The 26,293-nt window shown below is 35.8% G+C and overlaps 3 protein-coding genes across 5 annotated transcripts; 1 reads left to right on the top strand and 2 right to left on the bottom strand.

Annotated features, from left to right (window-relative positions):
• Positions 1-218: 218 nt before the first annotated feature.
• Positions 219-7,645, bottom strand: nsmce4a (NSE4 homolog A, SMC5-SMC6 complex component). Of its 2 annotated transcripts, none has more exons than XM_084092461.1 (11): positions 7,514-7,645; positions 6,704-6,943; positions 6,524-6,604; positions 5,937-6,067; positions 5,693-5,835; positions 4,508-4,607; positions 4,321-4,411; positions 4,141-4,235; positions 4,004-4,052; positions 3,175-3,260; positions 219-1,485 (listed from the first exon to the last, which is right to left on the bottom strand). In XM_084092461.1, exons 2-11 carry the CDS (start codon positions 6,918-6,920, stop codon positions 1,414-1,416), a joined length of 1,065 nt encoding a protein of 354 aa, XP_083948587.1. In that variant the 5' UTR covers positions 6,921-6,943; positions 7,514-7,645; the 3' UTR covers positions 219-1,413. The 2 variants fall into 2 exon arrangements, with proteins under 2 accessions (XP_083948587.1, XP_083948588.1); XM_084092462.1 differs by having other exon boundaries at positions 7,518-7,594.
• A 1,265-nt stretch (positions 7,646-8,910) lies between these two features.
• hps6 (HPS6 biogenesis of lysosomal organelles complex 2 subunit 3) lies at positions 8,911-12,631 on the top strand. The gene has a single exon (XM_084093819.1). The coding sequence runs from the start codon at positions 9,148-9,150 to the stop codon at positions 11,623-11,625; it is 2,478 nt and encodes an 825-aa protein (XP_083949945.1). The 5' UTR covers positions 8,911-9,147; the 3' UTR covers positions 11,626-12,631.
• A 1,850-nt stretch (positions 12,632-14,481) lies between these two features.
• prom2 (prominin 2) lies at positions 14,482-26,057 on the bottom strand. Of its 2 annotated transcripts, none has more exons than XM_084093817.1 (25): positions 25,920-26,057; positions 25,570-25,591; positions 25,136-25,417; positions 24,067-24,125; positions 23,324-23,529; positions 22,135-22,255; positions 21,451-21,514; positions 20,804-20,893; positions 20,432-20,628; positions 19,175-19,249; positions 18,605-18,668; positions 18,288-18,444; positions 17,994-18,146; positions 17,729-17,852; positions 17,489-17,577; positions 17,313-17,397; positions 17,083-17,226; positions 16,572-16,640; positions 16,397-16,489; positions 16,188-16,241; positions 15,538-15,618; positions 15,349-15,417; positions 15,168-15,257; positions 14,938-15,050; positions 14,482-14,845 (listed from the first exon to the last, which is right to left on the bottom strand). In XM_084093817.1, the coding sequence occupies exons 3-25, from the start codon at positions 25,347-25,349 to the stop codon at positions 14,779-14,781; spliced, it is 2,478 nt and encodes an 825-aa protein (XP_083949943.1). In that variant the 5' UTR covers positions 25,350-25,417; positions 25,570-25,591; positions 25,920-26,057; the 3' UTR covers positions 14,482-14,778. The 2 variants fall into 2 exon arrangements, with proteins under 2 accessions (XP_083949943.1, XP_083949944.1); XM_084093818.1 differs by having other exon boundaries at positions 25,911-26,049.
• Positions 26,058-26,293: the final 236 nt, after the last annotated feature.

Genomic DNA, 26,293 nt, shown 5'->3' with positions numbered 1-26,293 from the left:
AATTTTTATATCAGTCATTACATGAAAATAATTAACAGTATTGGACAGAATTTGTGCGTCCCTATGGAAAATGAGCTTTCAGCAAAAAAGCAACCTTTACTTTGAAATGGAAGGAAAAATTCTCAAGAGTTCAAATAAACACATCATGTGTTTAGATGCATAACTTATTCTAAATTATATTAACTAAAAATGGGCAGCAGGCAAAGATACTGCAGACATTTAAATTATAAAGTGTTTAATACAGACAAACTACACAACAGCTCATTAAAGACTAGGAAAAAGTAAGAACATTCAAGGAAATCTGACAGGTATATGGCAATTAAAAGCTAAATAAATAATTTTCCATTCTTTTTATATGCTGCAATTTTCTTAAAAGTAAGAAAAGTAATTTCCACCACTACGCCGTCCAAAACGTCCCTGCTGCCGAGAGAAGCGTCTTGTGAACGTAAGTGTTGCTCAGACAGATCCTTCCAAAAGGTTTCAGGTGTCAGTCGGTTTAAACTACAGGGCAGTTAATCCAAGCTTGGACCAATCTATGTACAGATGGAGGGCCACACTAGCGCACACATGGACAGCTCTCTATCACTGCCCTACATAAGCATTTTATATGATATGAATCTGTAACAGACAACAAAGTGCAAGAGAATACAGATATTCCCATATGACCGTGCAAATATCCTCGGCTAGAGACATCAGTCGAGATCATGTATTCAATAACAATTTTTTGTGTGGTTTAACCAGTGCATTCAGTTACTTCACCACTAGATGGCGGAGTTCAACTGTAATCTAAATGTAATTACGGTACTGACAAGGAAGTCAGGATGTGACCCATTTTGAATAGGTTCATCTTAGTTTCTACACTAGTGACAAGATTAATGATTAGTATTGGGGAATCCAAACATAAACCTGTTATCTACATTACAAGCAACTTTAGTTAATCTGCAAGGATACAGTCTGTTATCTGTTCAAAAAAATCACAGATTTCGAGAAAATGTCCTGTAAACATAAACTCGCACTCTGTAATGCAATGGCTGTGTGAATGGAGTTTTGACTTGCAAATAGGATTATATCTTTGCATAATGGTTTACAAAGAAAAATAGATCTGCTGCTCTTAATATTTGAGATTCAGAGAAAGAAAAGAGAGATTTAAACCTATAGACAGTGGAGAGTTATGAACCTTGTATGAACCGTCCATGAAATGAAAATATTCCTTGGTTTTACTTGGAATCTGCCACCTAATAGATGTTGACTGCAAGTTCACTTTCCATTTATTGTATTAAACACAACTATTACACTTTGTACAAAATCCAAAGATATAACTCTTAAAATTGAGATTCCAAACATTAAAAATATAAAAAGTGTTTGTTTTTATTTTATAAACGTTTTGGTAGCTGTTGTTAGCTATCCTCCAACTTAGCTTTCTTGAGACAAAACCTCTGGAACTGGAATCAGAGCATCCTTAATATCAAAGGCATCAATGATTTCCTGAAAGACACAAATGAGAGATTTAAAGTAAAAAACAACCTATACCATGCTAAATAAATATCTGCTTGAATTTAGTGATGCACCAAAATTCCAGCAACTGAAAATATTCAGCCGGAGCGGTTTTAGATTTCTTGATTTTAATCAATCTTCATTTTGATGAGCCGAGGTCTTTTAGTCCATGCGGTTTTTAATTTGCCTACTATCCAATAATTGCAATAAACTTTGTGCGTTGTTAATTTTGATACAAAAAAAGTCTGAGCCTTTAAAATTAAAAAAACATGATCCTGGAACAACATTCCTGTCTGAAAATTTTGTAAACTAGGGGTTGAACCACTTCAGATTTTTTTTTTTTAAGTTGACATTTATGTGATTAAAGTCGAGTTGACGTCGACTAGTCGCTGATGATGTAATTAACTAATAAATAAGCCCGAATCCCAAGCTGAGACTCAAACGAGGGTTGCTTTGTGCACAGCTATGGCGTATGAAACAGCACTCCTACATAACAGCTTATTTTTAATCAGTTCTTTTGTCTTTGGGTCATTATATTTCACACAGATTTCTGTTGTTCTAAATCAGATACAGATAAAGTAGAACAGTAAAGATTACATTTATATGAATGCATTATAGCAAGCAATTGTGTGTGAATTAATTCTACCTGGCAGTGTCTTCCTACTAATAGGGAAGCTGTGGGTTTTAATTACTAAGAACTAAACAGCAGAAGGTCAGGACTCTATCGCAGCCTTCATTGGCCAAGGACCGCCCAAGAGGACCTTTGACTGACGTGTAACGCAACCAATCACAGTTCGTTTTGTTCCGCGTCATGTTTAGGGGATTGAAAATTTAAAGTCGATGTCCCTACAATAATAGACCGGCATGCATCAAAAAAATTATTCATTCAAGATCGTTGTGCAAGTTTACTGCAACAATGGAGCCGAGAAATTTCCATACTCTTGAAAATCCAGTGGTTAGTTGATCCTGTTAAGCGCTTATTGTCACAGTTGTAAACACTACGGTGTTCTTATTCCATGAGGGGGTTTGGCGACAAATATATATATATATATATACATACATATACATGATAAATATATAAATATAAAAATTGGAGTAGAAACAAGTAAATCATTTAAAGATTGATAGTTTACATAGTGAAAAGTTTACATACAACTTTATTTGACAGTTAATTATTAAGTAAATTTAATTAATTAATTGATTATTAAAGTCACCCTGAAATCCAAATGAACAACTCCTATTTTTATTTTTAATATTGTAGTATTTATCATAGACAATTTATCTTTTTTTTTTTTATAATCATAATCTTTAATCATAACTTAATCTTGAAATAAATAACCCCTCCCTCTAGCAACTCTTCACTTTTCTGATGATGTGTGTACTGAAGCGAGGGCGGGACAACCTGTCACTCACATGAGATCAGAGCAACAGCAAACCACAATTAGTAAATTTTTTCTTGTTTGAGAAGCTGTTTCAGTTTGATATAGGCTACATCACGATAGAGAAGAAAAGAACAAATCAAAACTTCAGTTTCATGCGATATTAAATAAACTTTCATTTCGGTTTCAGCTTGTGGCTAAATGAAAACTTTAATTTTGGTATGGGTAAAAAAAAAAAAAAATCTAATTTTGGTGCATCACTATTGCAAATAATCACCAAACGCAGTCATAATGTGCTCACCCTCCAGGATTCCTGGTTGATGGAGATGACACACTGATGTCGGATGGAAGTTCCACCAGGCTCTACCTCACCTTCCTCTACTGGAGCTACAACACACAGATAATAATAATATCATCTGCCAGTACATTCAACCAAATACAAACACAATAATGACTTATGGATTTGATTATATTCGATTAGTTTATTTAATTATAAACCAGATGGCGATGGTAATAACGAACCTAAAAGCTGTCAATCAAAATTTCATGCTGTTCACTTTTCATATAATCAACATAGATGAAATTAAAAAAAAATAACATTATATTAATTTAAACATAAATATGAAACTAAATACGCTTTATTTAATGGCTACAACACATACAGTACAGACTAGTGATGGGTCATTCATGAACGATCCGTCCTGTCACGTGACAAATGAACGAAAGACTCGGAAGGTAAAGTAATTGTTCCCTGTAAATTATTTTTGACTGCATTATAATGATTTCTTAATTCAGAATATGATCAAGATTGCGTAGGTGGATGTGTTCGGGGAATTTGGCTGTGAAAAGTATAACATTTAAAGCCACTTGAATGAACAAAATGACTCGAAAAAAGATTTGTTCATTTTGATTCGTTCCATTTCGAACAAGAGAGTCAGTAAAATGATCCGAACTTCCCATCACTAGTACAGACTAGTACTACAGAGAAATTTAATGTCGGAGCAGGATTTGAGTGAACGCCGTTTAACCAATGAGCATGTTGGGGAGAGGTGCGATTTTCGAATAATAATCAAATAATTCCAAGCAATCATCGAATATTATTTTAGCTTGAAATGCCCGTCCCTACTTACCAATGCAAGGAAGCTCATCATTATCCAAGAACATCCTCACCAGACCATCCTGAGGGTTAAAAAAAATTGATTTAATTATTTTATTGTGGGACCTATGTTGAATTTCCACAGCTTTTGTAGCATCTTGACTACCCTACCCTTATGAGAAATGATGTGTGGAAGATATTCTCCACAGTCCGGGAGAAGGAGTTGGGGTCGATGACGAACTCATAGTATGAAATGGGTTCCCCAGCTGTTCCGAAAATAGTAATTTATTATAGGTTTTGAAATCGTCTGTGTCGCTAAGCTCTGGCACTAACTTATTTTAGTACGCTTACAATCATCAGCAAAGTAACTTTGCAGACATCCAAGAATCCTTTCAACCTCTTTCTCTGTTGCCTCCTGGTGTGATTCTTCCATTTTTTTCAGCTGTGACGACAAGATATTTTCAGTATAAGTCGGACAGATTCTGAGGGATATTTGGAAAGACAGTCAGGGTTTGCATTATTAAAATGATGAGCACACCTGGATGGGCATAATTCGTTTAGCCTCTTTGCTGGGTAGTTTTCTTTGCCTTTCAACTCTCTGCCGTGGTGGAGGAGGCTCTGCCAAAAATGAGCCCAACCTTGAATTGAAAAGAAAAAATAAATAAAGGTTAGTGCACATTGTGTTTGTAAACTTAAACTTAAACGAAGAGGTGTCAGCAGAGGTTTTGTTTTTGTAAACTGTATAGCCATTGTAATAAAAAAAATAATCCAATGTTTAGTGTGAGGTTAAAAAAAAAAAAAAGACATTTTATACACTACTTATCATGGAAAATGTTTAATCATTTTAGTTATTTGCACTAATATAACATTACTTAGTGTATGTAGTTAAATATGACTTTGTTACTACCCTGCAAGAAGTCTCTCTTATGCTCACCAAGGCTGTACTTATTATATATTATACCAATTTAAAACACCATTTTGTATCTAAATAAAATTTTAAATAAATTTCATTCCTTTAATGGAATTACTGAATTTTCAGCATCATTACTCCAGTCTTCAGTGTCACATGATCCTTCAGAAATCACTCTAATATGCTGATTTGGTGCTCAATAATAATTTATTATTATGTATCTATTATTTTTGTGGAAATCAGAATACATTTTTTCAGGATTCCTTGATGAATATAAAGTTCAAAAGTATAGCATTTATTTGAAATGGAAATCGTTTGCATACAGTAATTTTAAATGTCTTCACTGTTACTGTTGATCAGTTTAATGCATCCTTACTGATTTTCAAGGTAACTAATTTGCTAACCCCAAATTTTTAAATAGTAGTGTATGCTTGCTTACTAAACCATTTAAATATATAAAATACCACATGGGGACATCTATGAACATTTCTGAGGGATGATGCAAACTTAATTTTAATGCAAGTGAACTTATTTACTTAGATTGAGTTTCTGCTTCACAAAAATTTAACTTACCAATTATAACACCATTTTTTGCTACTGTAGTTTGCCCACAGAGACACTATAACATTTTTATTTTGACACGCTCATACTCACAAGTCATGGGGCAAGATGGGAATCGGAAAAACGGGTAAACTTAAGAGCTAAAAAAGCTTCTTTTTTTTTGAATTTTCAATATATACCCTAGCCTTACATACTTAAGATACAGTTACCTGATCGCTCATCAATCACTTCCCTTACTACAGCTATACTTACATGTAGTGGAATGAAGGGGCTGTTTTGAAGCAGGACTCAGCTCTATTTGCAAGCTTCTGCCAGGCTCCTTGAGGTAAATATCCCTCCAAGTTTCCATCCTGACCACTTTCATCCTCCAAACGATTCAGACCCATGAAGGACAACTAGAGAGATCAATATGAAAAATCAACCAAGAAGAAAAAAACCTTTCAGAGTGAATTTGCACATTGCAAAATATAAGAGCTTTCCTCTCACAGTAACTTACCAAATGTTCTGCAAATGCAGACGGGTCAAATGCAGAGCCTTCAGCATGTAGCTGGCTGGCCTTCTCCTTCCCTAGATCAGTGGCTAGTACCAGGAGTTGAGCATCCAGCGCTGCTTCACGAGCCTGTCTCACTGAAAACAGACACACACAATTAACAAACAAGCAGGAGAACATCATGAAGACAAGGTGTGCATTCCATTAGTAGATACCAGGATATGGAGTGTATAGAAACGGGGCTATTATAGATGATTAACTAAAACTAGAATAATGAAAAAACATTTTTGTTAATTAAAATAAACATTAACTGAAATAAAAATAAAAAACTTTTTTGTATTTTTTCAACTTGTTTTATTTTAGCTATTGCCAAGGCAAAATTTCTCATTTTTATTTAATTTACCTTGATGTACTAAAATAACTCAAACTTAAACAAAAAACTATATAGACATAAAAAACAATAAATACAATGACAAAAACACACAACAAAATTACTAAAACTTAAATTATACAAAAATAAAAAAAATATTTTTTTTAAAAACTATAATAGTATCTCAATTATACAAAAAAATAACACTGTATAGAAATAATACCATTGACAAAAAGTTTGTTGGCTTCTTCTAAAACATCAGTGAGTTTATTGTTAGCCGGGTTCAACATGTCCTCACGATTTTCTGTGAACAAAACAAAACAAAAATTCTCAACAAATGCACTTCATAAATGAAACATCAAACTGTATCATTGAAACAAATTTTAACAGTATTAATACTCACGCTGGACTTGATTGATCAGATCCCTGTACTTGCTCCTGATCTCTCTCCTGCGTGTTGGATCATCATCTTCCTCGCTAATACCTGATGGTCCGCCAACAATATCATCTTCATCACCCATATCACTCACTCTCTCTGACCTGTTCCGCCCTCCCACTCCATTGGACGGTCCTGCCGGCTCCTCTTGACTCCCTCTAGACCTTCTCCTCGAATCAGACATCTTCAATGTTTCTGCTTGATTTTCTGTTCAGAGAGACACATATGTCAGAATACTAATAAAACAGAAACTTAAAATTCCTACAGCTATAAAGTTGATAAAAGATTATATTACAATAAACATGAAATAGATTTAAAATGACAGTTTTGCACATCCAAAATGACAGTTGTACGCTGGCATGTTTTACAAAATTAAGTAAGTTTCACTCAAGTATAAAAGCATAACATAATATATGATATGATATAATATAAATGCATCATATGCAGCATCATTTAGTAAAGCATAGCATACTACAGTGTATTAACATAGTACTATGCAGCTAATCACATGGCGAGTAAACAGTATTTTACTGATACACCAACACATTTGTGAGACTTTTAAAAAGATTGTTTATAAAACAATAAGAGCATGTGTGCATGCAATCCATGAAAATATATACATTATATTTTACAGAAATATTTCTCGACAGTGATCATTTTTGCGATTCACTGCAGTTGGCCTAAAAATGCTAACGTTACTAGACATCCCAAAATGAAGCCAGAGAAGAAACGATAAACACTGATTTACGCAAATTACCAAGTATTTTGAAAACTTACAAACTTTAAAAACTGCAGGATTCATGTCTGTCGTTAGCATCAACGATGAAAACTTCGCGCGAAGAGAAGGAAGTGTGTTTACTGCCACCGCGTCATTTCCGACGTATTGTGACCAGAGCCAATGCAAAGATATACAAACAAGATTCCGTATTAGTGGCTGTTTCTATGGGCCGCCATATTGAAACGGTCAAAACACGGGGACGTAAACACAGTTGAGTTGACTGCGTATGCATATCTATTTCTGTAATAGACTTCATCAGATAATTCTGCTTAAACTCAATACAACAAAACGAAAGTGTCAGCTAACATAACATTAAAAAGTTACCAGTAGTAATAGTATAAATAGTATAAAAACCTGTGATATTGAGTTAATACATATAAATACACAAACCAACACATTCTCACATGTAAAAAGTTATCCCATTTCTTCGGGAATTTAAATCTCGTCAGTTTCACAATCAGAAGCTCCGCAATGTTGTGGCATCATTGATTCTTTTACTGTGAGTGACGACACACTGACCGTTCCAAGATGGCGTGCGCGCCAACGTATCTAGAGCTGTCGAATGTGGTGTCTACATGTACACATCTATGAGCCAATGGCTCTGCTTGTGACCATCGTATTATAATTGTATTTTATATATTTTAATTTATTAGGTCTTCCTTTGGCTTTTTATACAATGTGTAAAATATTGTTTAAGCATTAAAAATGTGCTATTTACGAACTGCAATTGTTGTCTGATTTGTCCATAAGCTCACACCCCTTTTGTAGCCTAGTTGTTTTTATAAAGCAACTTGTCAACAACTTACCTCACATACAGTATGTAATCTATGTTGTTGAACAAAACCTAAAAGTCTTCGAGTATTGTTAACCACAAACATTAATTTACTCGTATCGAAAAACCATAAACCAATCTAAAACCCCACAGTAATTTTCTGTGGTGAATTAGCCTCCCTTGTTGGCCTACAAATCACGTCATTACTGAGCAATTCAGTTGATAGATTTTCAAGATTTTTATAGAATGAAAGACACTAAGTTGCGAGTTTGTATTTTTTAGCAAATTGGATAGGCTATTGATCCTTGAATAAAAATGTGATTGTGCAGACGTGAACTGAGATTATTATTTTACACACACATACACAGTAGGTAGATACAAAAACTATAACGTTTTATATGATGTAGGTTTATAGGCTATATGCAGAGTGATGAATGAAACTCCTCCCTTCAACAGAGCAAAATAAAAAAATAAAAACGACGCATAGAACGTGTTTAAAAATGTAGTAAGCTGCCTACCTAGACATGATTTCTGGCTATCATAGTCGCGATCGTTGTTGCTCAATAATGTCGCCTGGATAGTGGGCTCACTAGGTTTTGAAACACAGCCATTAGATTCCGGAAATTAACAAACTCGTGATGTCAGGAGGAGTGGGAGAGAAACAGACAGCACAAGGGAAATATACGTGTATTTCGCAGGATTTATGGACTGTATAGATATGACATTGTCATATGATGGAGTTAACGCGTGAAATAAGCGCTGGACATGTTTCAAGGAGATTGTGGATGATCGCTGGTCCAAACTGAAAGTGTTTTCACGCGCATCGTGTGCTTCCTATTACAGATCGACATTTCAGCAAACATGACGCTACTTGCATTGGAACAAGTGACTGATTTCGGCGATTTTACGAAAGGAAAGGATCTAAAGGAGTTTTTTAAACGAGAATACTCCAACATCTCTACTCAAAACTGCCTGTCCGATGTGCGTCTGAGTCCAGATGGACGTCACATTCATGTCATTGTGCGTCAGCCCAAGAGTGGTCTTATGACATATGACAAATATCAGCGAGCCCATCTAATGCAATGCCAAAAGCACGTTGATTTAGTGCTAACTCGAAATGTTCCTATAGTGGATGTTATTTATATCCCTCAAAGCAAACCTGATGATGCAGCCTCTGTGTTGGGAGTGATTTTTGAGAATGGAAAAGTGGAATTTTGGAAATTCCTTGAGAGCAGATCAGGCTGGCATCTGCTCCAGACTGTGGATCTGTGTAACAGCCCTCGTGCAAAAGTAGTTTCTGTGTCTGTGTGTCAGAATTTCATCATATGGTGTGAGGAGCGACCACCATCTGAGAGTTCCAGTAGTGTGTGCAGCAACTTCAGGTTCTGTATCTGCAAAAAGACTGTAGAAGTTAATGAGGGAGGTGTCAGTTTGGGAAATGTGAAAATTGCATTGCATAATAATCCTCGATATACGACCATCAGTTCTGGGGATTTGGTCTATCTGCTCCCAGACATGCGGGAAAACTCTTCAGTGGGTGTTTCAAAAGTGTTTCTTGTATGGTCACCTGAACATGACACCTTTAAAGTGCATAGTGCTTGTAGTTGCACACTTATGAAAAGCTCAAGCAAAGAATCAGACTTCAAAAGGCTTGTTACAGACTTCATTGGCCTTCTACCCACACTAAATCCTCCAGATATCTGTGGATTCTCTCCCACTGGATGTGGAGACCTCCTCCTCCTCCTCAGCACTGGTTGGGTATGCATTATGAAGAGGGATGGCTGTCTTCGCAACATATACAAACTTCCTGATAATTGCCTAAGTGCTAGTGGGACCCAAAACAGCCTGAATATGTATAGTGAAGTCCTGGCACTAACAATAGGTAGGACCCTCTTCTTAATTGACACCAAATGTGGCCTGGAATTAGAGAGAATAAGTCTGAAAACAGAAGGTCTTCTCTTCGTAAACTCTTTGGACAGTCACTCTCCGCAAATGCTGTCAGAGACTGGGTTGTTTGTGGTCACGCAAACACAGAAGGCTTCTCCGACACATTCAGAAGACTCAAGTGCACTCTTGGTTGAGGCTGTTTTCGAGGAGGCGTGCAAATACTATCAGCAAAGAAGTCTAAGCAGCACACAGCTCACGGTGGAGAAGCTCAAAAAAGGTGGGATGTTTCAAGCTCCCATATCGCTGGCTGCCATCCTCAGGGATTACCTCAGCAACCAGAAGACCAAAACTGGTGAGAAACATTCCTCGGGTCAAGAAAGGCTCATGAGCTCGCTCGAATCAGAACTTAGGAGTCTCGTTTTGCTAGAGGACATCAAAACGTCAATGGTGAAGGCTTCTGAGAAAGATCTAGCGAACTATTGTGAAACCTTGGTGCAGCAGGAGATCTGCCGGCTGCTTGGCGGAGAGCTTGAGAGGGAGAATCTTCAATACCTGAACAGCATCTTCCAACTCTTTCCCACTTATTCCTGGCACGCCGTGCAAGCGGTTCTGCATCTGAGGTGCAACGGTGAGGGATCATTGTCTTCTAAAGCTCCTGCTGAATTGTGGAAAATCATCCTCAGCCCTGTGCAACCCACAGCGAACTTTGCTCACTGCAACGGTCAGCAGAAACACACTACGGTGAACCTGCCTGTTTTTGAGCTCTTGTGCCACTCCATCTTCAAATTCCAGCCCAGCTGGCTCCCCAGGTTTCTGGAATTGGCACAACAGCAGATGGGCACGACCTCCACATCTTCGTGGAGTTATGGTGTGAAGGAGAGCTCTGAGAGTTTGCCGCTCTATAAACGGGCCTTGACTGTGCTCCCTTGCAAAGGGTCCAACCAACACCTGGAAGTGGAGCTGCTTTTGTGCAGCGAGAGGCCTAAAGCGATAATGCAAGCATTGCGGATTCTCATCGAACAAAGCCAGTGGGAACGGGTGACACAAGTAGCTGAGAGGTTCTGCCGGAAGAGCCCGCTTCTGAACAAAGAGATTTTCAGCGCTCTGCTGTGCGAAGTGTCGCAGCATAGAGACCTGGACCCTTATTTGGACCTGCTGTGGACTCTCTGTCCAGAGGACATGACTGTGACGAGCATACTTAATATTGTACTGAAAAACCTGCCGGATTCGACACAGAACTCGGGACCGTTCGAAGCTCATGGCAGCCAGGTCACCATTGGGCTTTTGAAACCGCTTCTCAGAAAAGTTCTCCAAAGGGAGACCAAACCTAGCCACAGGTACGCAGATATTCTTCAGTCACCCACAGTTCCTCCACTCACGCCTCCACGCCAGCCAAAGGGACTCTCCAGAGATGCTGAACACAATGAAACCAAGCTGAGGACTTCCTCTTGATCTCAAGTGACGTCTAGAGCCAGCCTGGTCTGACCTTTCCACTCACAAATCATGTCTAAAACCTTTCTATAGACTTATTAAAGATCACCCAAAAATGAACTCGCCCTCATGTTGTATCTAAACATGTATGACTTTCTTTCTTCTGTAGATAAGAAAAGATATTTTGAAGAACTTTTTGTCCATACAATGAAAGTCAATGGGGTCCAAAACAACCCCTATTCACTTTCTCTGTATTGACAAAAAAAAAAAATTATCTTCTTTGTATTTTACAGAAGATAGAAAGTTCAACAGGTTTGGATAGACATGAGGGTGAGTATTATCATATTTGGGTGAACTGTACCTTTAAGAATTATTATGTACCTTGCATGGTCTAAACAGAATTATGGCGCTTCTTCAGATCAGATAACGTTTCCTTAATTATTACAATTGTACAGTATTTACTGCGATTCACAGATGTTTAACTACTGCTTTAATTATTCCTGATATTGAAAGTAATATATGTTGTTTTTATGTTTACTTTGTATGCTGCATTTCATCTTACATGTCTTTGGTGTTTTTTAAACAGTATTTTTCTTTTTCATAACCTTCAGATGTGTCGTTTTAATGAGTCATCTCATGAAGGCATGCTGTTACCCTGATCCTTTTGGAGATGACTAAGCATTATTCACATTTCATGCTCTAGATAATTTATTTTATTTTATAAACCCCTAGCATAGCAATATTTTTTTTCTTCTACTGACACTACAGTTTGTCATCATATGCTAGTGTAATTAATATTTTATGAAAATCACATGTGGAAGACCTAAGCTAAGAATTGTTGTAGTCATTAATAAAAATGTACAGTAATATAAAATGTAATGTGCATGCTGATGCATCTGACTATTTAGATTTGGAAATTTCATGTTAAATGCCTTGCGTGTTTTCAGGATCGCTCTTGTATTTAGTGCTACCACAGGGATTTTATCATTGTAGGAAGCAATTAAATATGACTCATGTATTGCTGCCACTCATTTTCAGGTCTCTCTCTGAACTAAAGTGTCTCAGACTTCTGCTGCCCTTAGTATGTTATGGTTGTGTTGTCGGAGAGGTGAATTCTGATGTGTTTCCAATGAAAAGCTTTGTAAACTTGCTAGGTCTGTACAGCCCCACCCTCTGCATTCCTTCAGGGCTCAGCAGCAGCATTCACGGCACTGCTTTAAATTCAATTGAGCTCAATTCTATTATACAGTGACCAGCTTCAAACTCAGTCACATTGGACAGGCTTGTGCTGCCCTGAATTGATGTGGCATAGCTAGTTATATTTGGAGAGCTGAAACACTTCTATTTTTCTCTTTGTGATCCACAAGTGTTTACTAATATTGAGTTTTCTGAGCCATCGTGCAAAAGTCAAAGTAAAAGAACAGAAACAGTAAAGACATTTGAAATTAAAAATATTTATGTTTTAAATAAATGTTATATTAATGAAAGTATCCTGAAAAAAATCAGCATAGTAGTGCATAGCAAAAATAACATACCGGTAACTGTTTTCACAAAATCAGCATATTATAAGGATTTCTGAAGGATCATGTGACACAGTAATGACTGCTTAAAAATTCAGCTTTGCCATCACATGAATAAATTACATTTGAAAATATATTAAAATAGAAAACGTAATTATATTTCACATTATTACAGTTCTTACTGTATTTTTGATCAAATAAATTGCCTTGGTGAGCATAAGAGACTTCTTCAAAAACATTAAGAACTGACCCAAAACTTTGAAAGGTAGTGTATTTTTTGTGTGGAATGTAAATAGATACATCTGGACATATTCTGCAGATTAATTCAAAATGATTTCTCTGTACATAAACTATTTTTCTGTTCTGTAACCTTTAACATGTCTCAAGAATCACTGTAATAATTTAACGGCCTTGTAATAATATTTCTCACGCCCTACATAGACATAGCATGAGAGTGCATGTGGATTAGATTTAAAATATTTCAAGACCAGTTTCATGGCCTCTCGTAGCGCATGTCTATTAAGGATCTCTGGCACTTGCTAATCCAAATGCTAATTACTAGCCATAATATCAATGGTATGCTTTTAAATGATACCCTTTTATATGACATAAGTGCTTTTGAAAGGTAGTATACTATCACTTTACTAAATATTTAATCCCATGATTGCTGGTTTTCCCCCCTAAGCAGCACAAATATGCGTGGAATGCATGTTTCACTGCTCTAGTACTTCACTCTGATTGGCACACTTTTGTAATGGCAGCTGCACCATACCGTAAGGCCTCGTTCACGTGATGTAGGGTGGACTGGGGGAAGGGTTTCTAGACGGGTTGGCAAGACAGAGAGTGGCAAGTGATGCTTTAGTTTACACCAAACAAACAAGTTCAGCAGGGTAGTGTGAGCATCTTTTATTACTATTGTGATTAACACATGACATGAAAGAAATGTTTAACAGACCATTGTCAGATGGTTTAAACAGTCACTCTGCTAATTCCTCATTAGAACAGTCTGAAAGAAATGTTTTTTTTTTTAAATAAACTACTGTACAATGTCATCAGTAGCCTATATATGTAACAGATCATTTCTTATTGAAAAAATGGCATAAATAAATCTCAATGCCTGCAGGACCTCATAAAGTGCTTTCTAAAACTTGACCTCCCATTAATCCCTTATAATAAAAAACATCACAGTTGTTACAGTAAAGTTGTTCATTTCATTTAAATATTAAGTGCTGAAATCATTTGACACAAGAAATTATATTTATGATACAGTCTCTACAGCACTTAAAAGTACTACATTTTCTACATTCTTTATTGCAGAGCCCCTAATGGAACATAGTGATGGATTTAAAAAAAAAAATTATGCTTTAGCGTTCCCCCGAGAAACTTTTCCGGTCTTTGCGAGTGAATGCATAGTTTCTCAAGGAAAGCAAATGTTTTGTGAGGTAACGTACATTTCTCGGGGGAACGCAAAATATTTGCAAGGGAATGCAAAAGCATTGACATCATTTTTTCTCCCATCTCATATCACCATGTCCCTTTAAGGGCTGCATAATTTGTCCACCATTGTAAATTCATTGATATGTGGGTCGGCGTGTGTAAATCAAACTTTTACTGTCGTTTTTATTTATGTAAGTATGTAAAAGGTGGTTGTTTCTCATTTTCCAATTAATTCAGGTTTTAGGTGGGCCTTTGGGAAAGAATGCATCCTGATGTTATTGTTCCTTTAAAAAGAGAAATAAGGAGACACTGAATTAATCCATACGTAAAAAAAATGATCTGCTTTACATTTAGGGGAAAAAAAAAGATATCTTACTCATAAACATCTGAATACTTCATCCTGCGGTAGTACTTGGCCAGTTTAACTGAGAAAATGATGCTGGGGATCAGGAATATCATACACCAGCCCAAACTGAACCAAAAGGCATTCTGGGGAACAGACAGGACATCGTTTGTTAAGGGTTTTTTAGATGGCAACTGCATGGGCACTTCATCACAAATTCATCAGCACTATAAAAAAGAAAAAAGAGGCCAAAAGATTCTTACCAAAGATCCCACCAGGTGTTTACAAAGAAGATCCACTGATCTGTCTAATGCCGCAGCTACAGGCCCACAGCGACCCATCCTCTCTGTGATCTGACACAGAATACAACACAATAATAACTATTAATATTAAGAATCATTAAAATAGTTGGCAACTTGAATATTAATAAAGACAAATATATACCGTTTGATTTGCCCAGCTAACATATGCCTGAAAGAATTTCAGCTGACAGTCTATGAATGACATGCTCTCCTGCAGGAAAGAAGCGGCAATTATTATTTTAAGACACCCCGTAGATTGCTTCATCATTTTAAATACAGTAAACATCCTGACAGATGATTTAGCTAAATATAGCATTGATTTTGCACTTACATTTTTCACTATTTGTGATATGTTGTAGTTCAGGACGTCCTGAGCATAACCAACATTTTTAAAAACATCCTCCACAGTTGCCTACAAAATGAATGAAGAGAAGAAATTAGAAGATACTGTAAGTGCATTTTTAAATTATGGCTATAAAGATATATATATATATATATCTGCATGGTTAAAGTCAGAACGAAGAGTTTTGTTTAGTACTTATCATTATACTCATACAACATTTATTTGAACAAAAATATAGTAAAACTGTAAAATTGTAATATATTATAACAATTTAAAGTATTCTTTTTTATGTCAATATTTTAAATTCTAATTTATACCTGTGATGACATTTCTTATTATTATCAATTTTTGTGGAACCCGTGCATGATAGTTTTTTTCAAAATTACAGCATTTATTTGAAATAGTAATTTTAGTAACTGTCACCTTTGATCAATTTCATGCATTCTTGCTGAATAAAAGTATTAATTTAATTTAAAAAATAATTGACTTTCAAACTGTACTGTATATGCTAGTGAACTGTGATAAAATTACCAAATCATCATATTTCATGGATTCTTTAATGAAATTGTTTTGAATACTAATATACTGTATTCTAGGCAGTGAGTCAAACAGATATGATGACTCTAGTGTTTACTTACATTGATTTGTGATGCTACTGCGCTGAGATTCTTAATGGTAGCATTCAGCTCCAGCTGCAAAGAGGAAAAGGATGAAGGTCACAGTAAACCAAACTGATGTAAACTAGTGAAGAACACTTTGATATTAATATTCACTTTTTCCTAATGATAACGTCACAATTAGTTGGATTTTAAATTCTGAACAAGGTATTTTGTTTGTGTTAACACACCAGCAAAGGCATAATGTTGAACGTGATGTCAGTCTGGATGTCTCGCAGATCTTTAGCTTCCCCACGCAGTTGCTCACTGATATTTTTGTTTGTCTGAAAGACACAAATAAGTCTATGTGATTCACATCAGTCTTACTCCAGAGCAGGAGGTTGTTAACAAGACAGTAAAATTCACCTGTTTACCAGCCAAGACGTCCAGACGTTCTGCTGCTGAGCTCAGATTTGTCCCTGACACATCATTAATCTAAAATATGAAAGAATAAAATAATTACCAGCCTCACTTTACAAGTATATATTTTCAGTTTTTAAATAATTTCAAAATGCACAATAAAATGGCCAAAAATATATCACTAATATACATTATTTTCGATAAATCTTACATTTTCTCATATATTTTTAACCATTATATATATATATATATATATATATATATATATATATATATATATTATTTTGCTTTCCTCAAAAAGATTTTAAGATTAAATTAAAAGATTATCAGTATTTTCTTGCAACTTGAAGTACTATATATATATATAAATAATCATACATATATTTTGGCCAGATTTTGTTTTCCCAGGTAATGCTTAGTAAAAAGAAAGGCCTTTATGTACCCTTTATTGAATTATTCTTTATTTAATTTCACAAACAGTATGCGCTAGTCTATTTGAGAATGAACTATAGTTTACCTGCAGTATAATGTTGCTGAAGTTCATAGTGCTGGCACTGCTAGAGAAGTTGTATAGCTGGGACTTTACCTCCGGACTGAGGACAGTGATGGTTGCAATGTTGATGTTTGCATCCTCAAAGGTCTGATAAATCTGCCTTTCGTACTGTTGAGAAAATCAGAAGGCTGAGGTATTAGTGTCCAATAAGTAATGCACTGGCATATAGACAAGTAGAGGTAATGAATTCTCACCTTTGAAACATTTAACATATTATTTAGGTCGAAGACCTCATTCAGATGTAATGTGGTCCACAGGGGCTTATTATTTTGACAATCACTAGAAATAAAATAAAACAGATTTATTTATTTATATTGGGCAAATTATGCAAATATGTCAGCCATCAGTCATACTGCCTTGTGAGATGTACCTGTACACATTAACAATGCTCAGGTTTGTTTTCAAATTCAGAATCGTGGACAAATTGAACCCTTGAATCAGCCCTGGAGTGTCAATAACCTATGAAACACAATATTATTGATTACCAAATATGCTGGCATACATATACAGCAAAATTTACATTTACTGGAAACTACCAGAGACGGTTAACTCCTAGCAACTAGTCAAAGTCATATGTTTAAACACAACGAGTTAATGTTTCTGGAAATACCTGGATGAGTTCCTTGTTCTGCCACGGTTTACAGACCAAGGTGTAGGTATTTCCTCCCACTATGAAAAGTATCAACACCACTAACATGAAGATCCAGGAGAACAGGAAGCTAAAACCGACTCCTCTAAAATGAGACAAGAGGAAGTATTTGTATGTGTACCGTGTTATTTTATTGTACTATATATAACAATAGAACAAATGCACACTGACAACAGTTTCCTGTTTCGCAAACACAAATCCGGGGAGTCATTGACATCGTACTCACGCCATGAAGAATATTCCTCCACAGTTGGATGTGCCGGAGCGTTCAGTGGGATTGTCTTTAGCATTTAGTCCAGCTGTACCCAGCAGCAGACCCAGAATATTACAGATCACCACCAGCAAAATCAGACAGCTCAGGGTCAATCCAATAGCCCGGCTATACACACACACACACAAAGTTTATTCTTCACTTTGATATTATTGTAAATGTTAAAATTGAAATATACTGTATTTGAATAAATCGTATTTGAAAACAAAGTGAATCATGGGAAATAGGAATTTAGTTTTGTGAAAGTACCTGATTTGACTTGATTTCTCTATCTCTGGAGAATATTTTGAGATGGAATCCTGCACGTCAGTTAATGGTCTTGAAATATTCTCCAATACATCAAGGGGAAGGTCTTTAGTCACACCTGAGATCTGTGTTTTTAACTTGTCAAGCTCGTACTTAGCCACTTTAAAGGACACAAGACAAAAGATCACTTTAACAAATAGACGGATCAGCAACTTCAAGTACATTACACTACTTAAACCTTCAGTGAACAAACATTTGTGGAAGTAGATTTTCCAGAAAGAAGCAACAAACTCTTTAAGGTCAATTAACAACACACTTACACATCACACTTGCTGTCGTCTGGGTTTTCACCTTTTGAGGAATACTATCAAAAAAGTCTCTCCCCTGGGAAACAAACATGTGTAGGCATTGAACAATAGTTAGTAAAAAAATCATCATAACTGTTAAATACAGTACATTCAAAAGTTTAAAGTCAGTAAGAAAAAATGTATATTAAGCAAGAACACATTACACTGATCAAGACTATTACTAGAATATTACAAAAGATTCCTGTTTTAAATGAATGCTGTTCTTTTCATATTCATCAAAGAATCCTGAAGAAAAAAAAATCAGTTTCTACTAAATAATAAGCAGCACAACTGTTTTTAACTGATTATTCTTGACTAGCAAATCAGCATATTAGATTTATAGAATGATTTTCTTCATTTTAAACTGTAACAATATTTTACAATATAAAAGTTTGTACTTTATTTTTTAAACAAATAAATGCAGCCTTGGTGAGCATAAGAGACTTTTGTAACATTTAAAAAAATCATATCGACCCTAAACTTCTGTACGGTAACTGTGTATGTGTGTGTTGTGTGGTGTGTGTGTATAAAAAAGGCACTAACCTTTTCTGCCTGTCCAGTGACATTAGCATTTATAGCCTTGTCTACAGCAGACCTCAAATCATTACGATCAGAAAACTATGCAAGACATAACACATTCAAAGTCATTAGATTATCTCATTATAAATTGCACAACAACATCAGCATAACAACTGGTGTGAAGAAAAAAAATACATGTCAGGATGTCCCCTTTTGCTTTTACAGCAGCACTCAAGCTAGCATGAACTCCTCCACATACTGAAGAAAATGATATATGAGTAGTTTTTTATAAAGTAATGTGATCTCGACATGATCACATGACTGTATGAAAACTACTCATATATCAGACATGATCACATGACTATGAAAACTACTCATATCTCATTGACTTCAGTGTGTGTTCATGCCAGCTTGAGTTCTGCTGTAAAACATGACATCACCTTACTCCATGTAAAATAAATCAGCTTTTATTAAACTACTGATATGACTGTATTCTGAATGTACATGATTTATAATATAAAATAATATAAATTATACTTATAATATAGTCCTATATTTTCAATGTTGTCTCAAAAAAGACTGTCACTGTCAAGCATTTAAAAAAAGAAGGATCAAGCGTAGCACCACATTAAACACTAGAGGGCAGTAAAAGCTGTGAACATACACACACTACTATGCTGACATCCACATTCACAGTGACACATTCTTATTTTTCTCTACAACAGAAAACCTGTATCTATGGAAATGTATTTTGACCAGGTAAGAGTTAGGTTTCCAAGAGAAAGAGCTTGTAAACATTGATATGTTAACAATGACGTCTTGAGTTACTCCTTATTGTTTGTTTCTTTGTTCCTGTCCTTGCTTCCCTTCAATGAGAGCGTTTGTACCTTTTTTTTGTGCATAGATGACTGGTAATACAATTTGGTCCTCTGTACTTGTAGAAAAATGCTATATAGTAGTCAAGTAATCTAAGCCAAAATATTGTTTGGGTTTTCTTATGTTTTCCCCAGAAGATTGACGCAGAACTCGCTCTGCTTCAATCACTGACCTGAGACCACAATCATTAAATGTCTAGAGCTTCAAAGAAAGTGAGAATTATTGTGTAATGATCCATCCACGTTTGTGCATTTATTTGCTCTTAATGCTAAACCTGAAACTACCACGAAGCCTGACGTGGAATCAGGATATAAACAGGATGCTTCACTGAACATGCAGCCATAACAAAATTTCCCACTGAACTTGTCACTGGTTTGTTCCCATGGCACCTCTGGTTTAGCTTACATCAAGACTTCCATCCAATGACAGTTTGTCCAGTTCTGGCTGAAAGGAAGTGCAGTTTATACAGTCTGACATGTGCAGAGTGTTGTTAATCCGCTGCCTCACTGCTGATAAATTAGCTTGCAGTGCATCCACCTTCGGTTTCAACAGATCCAAGGTTTTATTAAGCTGAAGCAGTCCAGTGCTGGTGCTATTTATCACTGTAACACACATATACATAAAGAACAAAATATATTTTAAAATCAATGGATTCATTAATGCTGCAAAGTTGAGTCAAGAAGCACAGGCTTGTTCATGGAGCGAGTTTCCCAAAGAAAGGGACTGTGGTGGGTGGACTGCTGTATCATTTGATGTTTATATGCATACTGTGTATACCTTTAGCTATTTCGTTAATTGATGTGAATGCTGGGTCGAGGGCACCTTTAAGACCATTCTGGATCGATTTACCAAGCAAAGGCCCTGTTTCTATAGAAATAAAAAATGTAGGAATTCCATGTGAGACATAACTTTTTTAATAATTGTCAATACAGCCACAATTTTTACATTGCCCTATAGTCCATTAATTTTAAGCCAAAATGGGGGTCAACCTTGAACAAATTGCAACAGAAGCAAACTCAACTGATTTTGTATCAATATGTCCTGAGTAAGGAAAAAAAAGTTAGGGGAAAGTTTCGGAAAAGACCCAAATATAGCCTATTCATACGCCTATTCATTCTTTTTCTCACGTGAATAGGGTAAAAAATTTAACCTTTAGATATCACCATGAAAATTACTGAGTTGATTACTTACATCAAGACAAACAAAAATTGTATTACAAGTTTTTTGAAATTGTTAACAAACAATTAAAAAAAAACTTGTAATACATTTTTTATTTGTCTTTTTCCTTACTCAGGACATATCGAGGATACAAAATCAGTTGAGTTTGCTTCTGTTGCAATTTGTTCAACCTTTTTTCATAAAATGACTGGACTACTAAGCTCCTATTAATTTCTGACTCTGGTCTTGAGAGATACAGGACGTACCATTTAAGTTGTATTCAACCTTATCCACAGTCTTAGAGCTCTCATTCGTTACTTGTCGGATTTGCTGTTGAGGAAATAAAAGTATAACATTTCCATTATGTATTAGTTGCATTAAGTTCAATTCAGTATTGAAATAATTGAATTTAATTTGTTAAGATAAATCACCCTAAACAGTGTCTATTCTAGAAATTGAAAAAATTAAGGCTTTTTTATTCAGCAAGAATACATTAAATTGATCAAAAGTTAAAGTAAAGATATTTATAACATTACACAAGATTTCTATTTAAAATAAACAAGGATCTTTTGAACTTTCTATTAACCAAAGAATCCTAAAAAAAACTGTTTTCATAAAAATATTAAGCAGCATAACTGTTTTCAACATTTATAATAATAAGAAAAGTGACTTGTTAAATGTTTCACCAAATCAGCATAAATCATTTCTGAATGATCATGTGACACTGAAGAATGGATTGATGGCTGCTGAAAATTCAGCTTTGCCATCACAGGAATAAATTACATTTTAAAATATATTCAAATAGAAAATACTTATTTTAAAATTGTAATAATATTTCACAATATTACTGTTTTTTTCTGTATTTTTGAAAGGTAGTGTAAAAGGGTAATGTGTGACATATAACATGGTATTTCATACAACATTTCACTTCTCCCTTCTGAATGATGTACCTCAGGAACAGTTGTAATATAGCTTTTGACATTCTCCAAGATGTCTTTGAGTTCTGTGGTGCTGCCCATCACAGTCTCTGAAGTGTATGTACTGCTCAGGAACATGCAAACGTTCCCTGCCCTGCACAGCAATTCATAGAAATTTAGCATACTGATATACACTCACCAGCCACTTTATTAGGTACACCTTGCTAGTACCGGGTTGGAACCTATTTTTTTCCTTCAGAACTGCCTTAATTCTTCGTGTCAGTTTCAACAGGCGTACGACCAACCCGCTCGGGCCCATATGCACGTGCATACCCTGCATATCCAGACGCTACACCACTGCGTTTAAACGATACTCAGTTGGTACTAAGCGGCCCGAAGTGTGGCAAGAAAGTATCTCCCACACTATTACACCACCACCAGCAGCCTGGACCATTGATACAAGGCAAGATGGAACCATGCTGTTCATGTTGTTTACGTCAAATTCTGCCCCAATCATCTGAATGTCGCAGCAGAATTCGAGACTCATCCGGCCAGGCAATGGTTTTCCAATCTTCTACTGTCCAATGTTGGTGAGCCCGTGCGAATTGTAGCCTCAGTTTCCTGTTCTTATCTGACAGGAGTGGCACTGGTGTATCTTCTGCTGCTGTAGTCCATCTGAACCTCTTCAGAGATGCTCTTCTGCAGACCTCGGTTGTAATGAGCGGTTATTTGAGTTACTGTTGCCTTTCTATCAGCTCCAACCAGTCTGCCTATTCTCCTCTGGCTTCAACAAGGCATTTTCGCCCACAGAACTGCCACTCACTGGATATTTTCTCTTTTCTGACCATTCTCTGTAAACCCTAGAGATGGTTGTGCATGAAAATCCCAGTAGTTCTGAAATACTCAGGCCAGCCTGTCTAGCACCAGTAACAATGCTACGTTTAGTCACTTAAATCATATTTCTTCCTCATTCTGATGCTCAGTGTGAACTTCAGCAGATCATCTCGACCATGTCTACATGCCTAAATGCATTGAGTTGCTGCCATGTGATTGGCTGATTAGATATATGCGTTAACAAGCAGTTGAACAGCTGTACCATAATAAAGTGGCCGGTGAGTGTATATTACATAAAATACATGATAATATATACCAGTTATATATAAAAAAAAAAAAAAGCTTTTGTCTTAAGATCACTAAATGTTAAACTCAAACTGGTGCTCACAGAATTAGTGCAGTTATGATAAATGTGGAGCAGTAAAAGCTTCTTCGCTTGCAGTGGATGTTCGTTTTCTGCTTCTGGTGCATCCGGCCCCCGCAGTTACCACAGCAACGGCAGCAGGCGAAGAATAGGCCAATTAGAGGCATCAGGACAATGTAGAGGATCCCAATGGCTACACAGACCAGGAAACCTACCTCATACAGCAAAGCCTTGCCACAAGTGAAAGAGGTTAGACAGGTTGGTTAGTGTGGGTATATGACTCAGTAAAGCAGTAAAAACTCTTGATGACATCATATAGGTGTATGTGTGCTCATGTGCTCTGCTCAAGTGTGTACCCAAAACATGTCTGATGGTGAGATCAAATCAGCCATCGAAACTGGCAAATAGTGAGTGTTTACACAACAAAATAAAGCTGTTGGTGTCATTTACTTATGGTAAAAAAATAAAAAATTCCTGAGAAACCTGTCCGAGATACAGTTTTACTGAGAATTTTTTTTATTTTTTTTTATTAAGCCGAAGACTAACAAGTTACACATTTTGATCTCCACTTAAACAGAATATATGATATAAGATATAAAAAAAATATTTTGTAGGTATTACATCCCGAACAATGCTACTTAAGGGCTTCTCTCACCTGGACATATTCTTCTACATAGGAAGTTTAAAATATCTATTGCATAAATCTGACTAAGGTGTTATTTATGATCAAACTATTTATTTACATGCAGGTGAATTCTATTACATACCTCTTTAATCATATCATTTTGTGTGGTTCCACTGCCTTTTATAAATCCAACCAGCAGATCTACAGGGAAAAAATGTCAAAACATTGTACATTTCTTTTTAATATTAATTTACACAACACATAATCTGTGTTCCAACATTTTGATTGTGCTTTGATTGTGCTCAGAGGCCAACAGTGATGAAGTGGCCATGGTCAAAGCTCTAGCAACTCTCTACTGTATAACATTAACATAATTTTGCATACTTAATTTCACGATTTCTTTCCCTAAATAGCTATTGATGTCAGCTACTAGGTATTATAATAAAATACTTAACTTGAGTCAAAGTAGAAAATTAGACTTGGCACAATAAAACTCTATTGATGCGTGACGATGAATAGGCATTTGTCATTGTAACATGAACTTTCAATGAGGTTTCTATGGAGTAATATTTCATTCCACAGCATTCCTAAGAAGTAATGCTTCAATCTGTTGTTAGAGTAAAAAATTATTTACAGTGGAAGTGATGTGTTAGTGCGTGTTTGACCCTATAATTATAGATCAAAGAGACATTGTTATCATTTTATGAACAGTTTTGAACTTTATGAGGTCATGCAATATTTTTCAGCATACAATGAGTTTACAGGAAATAATTAACCTAAAAGTTTGCCTTTTCATTTGTGAACCAGAGTAATATACATCCTACTTGAAAGGTACACAACAATAACGTATTTTTGAGGTAAACAAAGTATTTGGAATGGGGTGGGATGTTGATTCAAATCTTGTGAACATTTGCATGGTCATTTGCACAGTGTTTTTTGTTTCTGACAATTAACTGAGTGCATTTATCCCACCTGAATAAGCACCATCTAACCATGTGCATCAAGTCAGCCTATAACCCTCCTCTAATGAGTCTAATACAGCCATTATCCACTCTCAGAAGATCAAGTCTGATTCATCTGGGCCACACATCTTGTTTGTGTATATATAACCAAACTTTTGATGACAGACTACTCAACATTAAAAAAAACATTTGCTGTGTGTATACGCCTTTGTCAAACACGTAGATCAAAACTACATTACATGAACTCACCTTTAGGGAATGGCTTGGGCTGGACTGAACCCAGGAATGAATTTACAATTGGAGACATAAAGGCACTGTTGAAGGTCAGCTGGGAAGGTTTCTCATTTGGATTTTGTAGCTCTGTTCTTATCGTCTCTACAGGACAGGATGGTTGTCCGCTTACAAATGTGCAGAGAAACAGCAAAACGCCACTCCAAAAACCTCCCATCATTCTGGACCTCATGTTTTCAATCACTAGTCACTAGTCAGTGAGTTTTTAGGTCATCGATTCTTATGGACATCAGACATCACCTGTGAGATGATAAAGCTCATTTAATAATTAGTCTATTCACTAAAAGCTGCTTTAGAACATAAGTCATCATAAGCATGACCATTGTCTTATAATTACAGCAATTGTAACAATTTGAGAAAGATGAACGGCAGCGTCTGCCAGCTGTACTTACATCCTAAAACACATCCTCCTTGCTAAAGTATAAAAACAAAAACATTGTCAGGAATGGAAATGCTCTGTAGGCAGCACAGAATTATTTTTAGACAAATAAAATCACCTTCAAACTTGTTTGTTGTACAATTTCTTACATATTAATACAAACAGAAGCAGAACTCACTCTTTCACTCTCCAATTTAGTATAGACAGGTTAAACGGATCAGTGTAACTGAATTGAAACTAAACTGTTTACCTAAAAACGGTAAAATGAGAACTAAGTAAAGAGAGAGGAAGCTAGAGAGAGATAGAGAGAACTTATATTGTTCAGATAACACACAAAAACTTTTAGAATAGTACCTGTTTTACCTTTAAAGTCCAGCTTTTGTTGAGTGTGTTCCTCTTAGTTCAGTTTAATTGAGTCTGTAGTCTAAGATCCAATGACTTTATTCCTCTGAGAGAAACCTGATGTCAACACTGAAGTTTAACTGCATTGAGTGAAGCAGTAAATGAATGAAAGACTGAAATGGGAGGGACAGAGGGAGAGAGACAGAGGGGGAGGGGGGGCTCTGAGTATTGAAAGAAATAAAAATGAGGGCAACTGCATTTTTGTTTTTTGTTATTTAATCAAAAACTTTTTGTTGTAGTTCTTTTTTTTTTCCATTTTGTATAAAAAAGTGGGTGATCAAAGACAAAATTTTAAATGTCCAAGATGACAAAAATAATATAAGTTCAAGTACTTT

The sequence above is a fragment of the Abramis brama genome, assembly GCF_963993115.1.
Source record: "Abramis brama genome assembly, chromosome: 19".
Classification (NCBI taxonomy): domain Eukaryota; kingdom Metazoa; phylum Chordata; class Actinopteri; order Cypriniformes; family Leuciscidae; genus Abramis; species Abramis brama.
The sequence above is the reverse complement of the archived record's forward strand: the minus strand, read 5'-3'. Positions and strand labels throughout refer to the sequence as shown.